This window comes from Acartia tonsa, chromosome 8 (genome assembly GCF_053477335.1).
Source record: "Acartia tonsa isolate MP-2025a chromosome 8, ASM5347733v1, whole genome shotgun sequence".
NCBI lineage: Eukaryota > Metazoa > Arthropoda > Copepoda > Calanoida > Acartiidae > Acartia > Acartia tonsa.
The window spans coordinates 38376533-38382814 of record NC_137267.1 but is presented as its reverse complement, the minus strand read 5'-3'; the positions used below and the strand labels follow the sequence as shown (position 1 = coordinate 38382814).

The window sequence follows — 6282 nt, the reverse complement described above, 5'->3', positions numbered from 1 at the left end:
CATATAACACCGCATTTAGTTTTCAACAACAAATTAACAAAATCAAGTAAATTTGGTATTCACCTCTTAAAATTATTGTTTTTATAAGCCATAAAACTATTATGTTACCATTTCTTAATTGTTACAGGAAATACCATGCTTGAAGTCTATATGACGATTTTAACATTACTGAAATAATAACATAGCTATCCGTTACAATAAAACATTTAGGTTTTATCTTTATCGGAGCATTAGATTGAATCTACTGGACCGATTTTGTTCTACATTTTAGGGAAGCTTCATATAGTAACCATGATGGTTTTAAGCTATTTTATTTTTAGGTTTAAGGCTGTGGAGAGTGTTGACTAAATTTTTAATCTTTCATTTAGGGCCCAAGCCACTAGTATATTAATATTTAGCTTATTAAAATATTAGCGGGAATTGTAGAACACTAGGCCCTTCGCTTGAAACTTGAACTATACTGAGGTGGATACTTAAAACATTGTCGACGTCTTGAAGTCTTGCAGTCTTCAAGTATTTTGGCAAAAAGTAATTCTTAAAAACTTTTTCTTGAAGAGCTACTCTTTGAAGACAAGTCTTCAAGTAGGTAGTTGAAGACGTCTTCGAAGTGTTCTCAATTTACATCGAACAGTGTGTGTATGTTAGTCTGCAAAATAGGCTCTTTCCTTTAGTGGGGGGGAATATATTCCTATAGGGTGACAAACAAGTATTTTCACAATCTTTTTTATTTAAATATTTATTTAATATTTCCACGGATAGTAAAATTAAATATCATAAGTTTATTATCAATTTCTATTTTCCGAGGGCCCGAAGCTTTATTTTATTATTCGGTGAGAATTGTTTATTATACAATACAAAATCCTATTATAAATGGTTTTATGCTATTTTCTACCTTTTGAATATATAGTTCCTAAATGCTAGGTGCGAAATCGCTTGTGATTTTCAGTTTGAAAAAATGTAAATAAAACTTGAGAAAAAAAGTTGTTAACTCATATTAATGACATAATATTAGGAGGGAAAGCGAGAGGATTTTTTAACGCAAAATTACGCAAAGCTACACAAAACTTGACGTCTCTTCAAAAGTGTCTTGAAGTGTTTTTAAGAAGAGGAAAAAATTTAACCTCGAGTCTCGGAAGACTGAGTCGTCGAACGTGTCTTCAAGTGTTTTTAATGTTTTTAAGTATCCACCTCTGATCACATATTTATTGGAAGGGAGCGATTCATTCAATTTTTCTTACATTTACATTTTTTCCTTGATTATAGACGTGTTACAAAGTAATTTTTACACAATCAGGCCACTAAATAGTCGAAAGTTCATTATTTACAATAAAACACTGGATATTATGTCAAGAGAAAATTGTGGTTGCTGAAATGGAACTCATTTATTGTTCAGTTCGTTCATCTGTAGAATAGGGGTTTTCGTTTTTTGTAGCCCGCTGCGAGTTTCACTTCATTAGAGAACATGAAAATCTGGTGTAAGATAATAAATCCTATGTTACAGTTCTGATAAGCCTTTAATCTAAACCTTCTTGTGTGCACATTAAAATCACCAAAAAGATGTTTATGAAGAGGATTAGACTACCATTCAGCTGCATTTTAAAGTTATAATATGACAATTTCACTTATGCTTACATGCGGCTGCCGAGCCCTATTTTAAAGGCATGCTTTGCTTAGTTTACAAAGTAATTGTTGTGCGCAGTATCTATGCTTGTCTAAGTAAGCGAATTCCAATAAAAAATTACATGAACATTTCTTCGTCGTTTCAGAGGTTTAAGTTATCGAGATCCTTAGGAACGAACAGAAAAAAACAGCGTTTTATTTTGTATACTACATAGTTCCAAATAGCATCATATAAACTTTTAATTTGACAACCCTGCATACAAGATCTAATTCTAGGCCTTTCCGTACTTTTCCCTCCTCTCGGCCCGTCTCCGATGCTATTAGTTCGTAACTCGTCTGTTGAATCTCCGGACCTCTCAGAGCAATCAATGGGACTCTTAACCTGTATGTGCTTATAAAACAAAAATTAATTTGGATTAACCATGATATGATAACACTAAATAATTTTATTACAATTGGGGGAAGTTCAGAGATCTCAAGGGATCATATAGAGGACAATAAATTTATGTGCGTACCCATTGATGACAGACAAAATTACCCCCTTCTGTAGATTACAATTATTGATTAAAACGTTAGGAACCACCAATCAAAATTCAATCGAAAGTCGAGCCAACCAATCCCTTTTACAAAATATTTTTAATTTAATAAATTAGCTTTGTATCGTGATAAGTAAATGAAAACAATTTCTTGTATGCGCGAAGCGCAATAAAAATAACAAATTAATTAAGAAGTGGACAGCTTTTTTCTTTAATGAGGGGAGATGCACTTTGCAATTTGGAGCAACCCCCATCCCTTCTAATTCTCTTGAGATACCTAAATAGAGTAAATTATTTAATTTACAGAAAGGAATATTTATTATTTTTAATTTGCTGTTTGTTGTATTGTATGATAGTTAATAACCTGTCTATCTATCTCACCCCAGCCCTCTTTCCATCCCATAATGTGAGAAAAAAGAGGTAAATAAGAGGTGAACTAAATGGATTAAGAGCAAAATATATTCTTCCCGTGTTTTATGGTTCCCTTACTCGCAATTTTTATATTTAGTCGGATCCTAACCTTCACTATCTTTTTTGGATGTGCGAAATTTTCGTTTTTGTGAGAGAAATTTCAGTTTTTAATAAAAACTATTTTGACAACTAATGTAACTTTCTGTTAAAAAATGTTTTTCTCGATAATGTATTTTTGTGTTAACAGAAATAGATGTATTATTAATTGCACCAGATTTTCATTTACACTGATAAAGTTTGATCGCAGCTGTCTAAAATAACGATAACCCCCATTCTTCCCCTTTACCTCATCCCCTCCTATCCTACTGGAAAAATGTACTGGCCAATAAATAAGATCCATATATTAGCTAGCTAAATTGGCGACAAATTTTCCCCTGTCAATATATCCACTTTTGTCCTATATATAATATTCATTTAAATACAAATTACTTGGATATTGTGTGTTGTATGTTAAATGCTATGCATAAGTCAAACTAACATTATTTACTCTAGGGTAATGGATATATTATTACTTGGATCTTGCACCAGATTTTGATATTCTCTAAAAAGGTAAACCACAAAAGCGGGCGCAAAAAATGATTCCCACATTCCACCCCCTCCTACTCGGTCATGTCAGAATATCCACGTTTACTCTGCATACATATTTAGGTTGTAATGGTGAAATGAATAAGGGTTATAAGGGTCGAGATATGTGTAATGTGTACACTGTACATATGATAAAATTTGCTTATTTGTAAACATTTTTAAGCTATTTCAGTTATTTTTTTGAATCGCCAAAACATATTTTGCGCTTTTTGATTAGACTCACCACTAAAAAAAAACATTTCTTTTAGAGATATAAGGAACCAGCTGAAATAAATTTCATGTGTTTATTGACAGAGAACAAGGAATTTGGTATTATCCTCTTCGAAATTTTTTTTTTAATTTTGAAAATTTGAGTCACCCCCCCCCCCCCCCCCGATAGCGAACTATGAACTCTGGCCGCAGCGCTCGGCTCCCTAGCCTGCCTAGCCGCAGCGCTCGGCCTTTTGCCTGCCTAGCCGCAGCGCTCGGCTATCTAACCTAAAATAGTTGTTCGTCGTTGTCGGGGGGGGGGGGGGGGGAGGATAACGCCAGGAATTCTTTTTGGTTGTATCAGAAACTCCCATTTTTACCCTACTGTTTAACTCCCCCCTTAAAATTATATTTGGGATGGCTTGACTTCGACTTTAACCTTCCCCCCCCCCCGCCCTTCCCTTGGTAAAGTGCTGTGCACGATGCTGTAATTGGCTCATTAGTGGTCAGATGTTATCATGTAGTAAGTACTCAAAATTTGATTATTATAGAATTAAAAAAGTTACAAATAATGAGAATCCTAACCTGACAAGTGTATAGACCATGGCTACACAAAGTGAAAAGTAAGTTTTTTTTTAATTTTAGGATCTCTGTCTGTTTGTCTGTCTGTACCGAAGGATCTCGCTAACCGCCTAACCGATATGGTTCTCCTTTACAGGATAGCTCGTGGGAAGTTTAATGAGTGTTTTAAGGGGGGGGGGGGAATAAGAGAATGAAGAGAAATAGCCCCTTGAAAATAAGTAACCACTAAAATTTTATTTTTAAAATTAGAATCGGGGGGGGGGGGGTTAAATCCCCCCCTAGAGACCTCTAGTGGCGTAGCCACTGGTTGTAGTACATTGTGAAATGAAAAGTATATTATATTTAAACAGACAACCAAAATAGAATACTGTTTTAATTCTATTTTTGGCAAATAAATTGCATCAAAGAGCTTAGAGATCTAAAGTGATAAGACAATGCCCGAAAAATTTATGTACATACTAATCGATGATAGACAAAATTACCCCTTATACAAATTATGATTAGTGGTTCAAACCTTTTGAAACGCAAGGTTGATGAAACATCCAATCAAAATTCCCTTAAGTTTGTGAGCCAAAGAATAAGTAAACGTTATTTTAACTTTGGGGACTAGCGTAATAAACAGCCCAATGTCCACTCCCTCCATCGAAAAAGCTACATATTTCAAATTTAGAGCTAAGTGCGCATTAGCTATTGTTATTATAAAGTAAAAATTCTAATATAGTTTGACTAAAAAGAAAGGAAGAATTTTGCATCAATAATTTAAAAGATAAATGGATGAAAAAAGGTGCATTTACTTCCTCGCAAAAGTACATTAGCAAATGATCAGAACGCATTTTATTGCATCAGCACAATCTACCTTTTAGGCTTAATATCAAACACCACCTATAAAATATATCTAAATATTTGCTATTGTATCCAAGTGCGAATATTATATACTATCAGGAATAAGGTATAGCCAACAAGCGAAATAAATCTAAAATGATAATTGGAGTGCAGAAAAAGGTCGCCAATTCTACTAAGTGTTGCACCCCAAAGACAGCTGAAAATCACACATGGGTTTAAAGAAAACAAAATTTTTCCTCTAGCTGAACTTATCAATTATAATATTTATATTCAAATTTATGCTTGATTTTAAATTAGAAAGACTCCCAATTTCTTTTTCTGGCACATGGATTCAAAACAGTCAACGTGGAACTTATGCTCTGCGCAATACAGATGATTTCTACATCCCCAATGTTCGATGCATTTCATTTTTTAAACACCCTTTGTTTAATTTTCCTCGTGTTTATAACGAGTTACCTAATGATTTTAAAAATCTTGAAACTAATACAGTTAGGGAGTTGAATCCATTTTTATAGAAGCAGAAATATAATCTATGATTATGGTTTGGACCCTCTAAAACTGTAATCTACCCTTCCACTTTCCCCTCTCTTGGTGAAGATATCTTCAACGCCAATACGATTTTTGAAATATAAGATTCCACTTTTGTCTCTCTTGTTGAAGATATCTTCACCAAGAGAGGCAAAAGTGGAATCTTAAATTTCAAAAATCGTATCGGCGTTGAAGATATCTTCACCAAGAGAGGGGAAAGTGGAATCTTAAATTTCAAAAATCGTATCGGCGTTGAAGATATCTTTACCAAGAGAAGGGAAAGTAGAATCTTACATTTCAAAAATCGTATTGGCGTTGAAGATATCTTCACCAAGAGAGGGGAAAGTGGAAGGGTAGATTACAGTTTTAGAGGGTCTAAACCATAATCATAGATTATATTTCTGCTTCTATAAAAATGGATTCAACTCCCTAACTGTAATAGAATTCTAAACTTGAAAAAAGTAAAGGATTACCTGTTAAATTCGATATAAATTTTTGTACTTTTGTTAAAGATAGAGAACACCATACTAAATTTTTTACCAACAAATATTAATATTAACATCATACGTGACTACTATAGTTTGATATTTCTATACCTGAACCAACCCACCTTGTCCTGCTTGGGCCACCACCAAGCCACCACTCCTGACAACAACATCACCATTTTACTATTAATATTAATTACTCTATTCCGGAACCAGCTTTACAGGCAAGCTTTCCTTGTAACAGTGGATAGCTTACATGCCTTCTTGGAATCTAGATCACATGGATCATACCTTTTATGAACCCGACAATAATCATCATGATTTACAATATACAACAATAGTAATGATTAATAAAATTTAATTGTAAACATATTGTCAATTTGATCTCATGTAATAAATATTTTAGTATTTAGTATATGATTATTTTCGAATTAATTTCGGTT

The 6282-nt window shown here is 33.5% G+C and overlaps 1 protein-coding gene across 1 annotated transcript in view; it reads left to right on the top strand.

Moving 5' to 3' along the window:
* Positions 1–3950: 3950 nt before the first annotated feature.
* LOC145326603 (adenylate cyclase type 1-like) overlaps positions 3951–6282 on the top strand; it is an 82389-nt gene continuing 80057 nt past the window's right edge. The window contains exon 1 of the mRNA XM_080169974.1: positions 3951–4024. Coding sequence (XP_080026100.1) covers positions 4005–4024 — 20 coding nt within the window. The 5' untranslated portion in view covers positions 3951–4004. The remainder of the gene's footprint in view (positions 4025–6282) is intronic.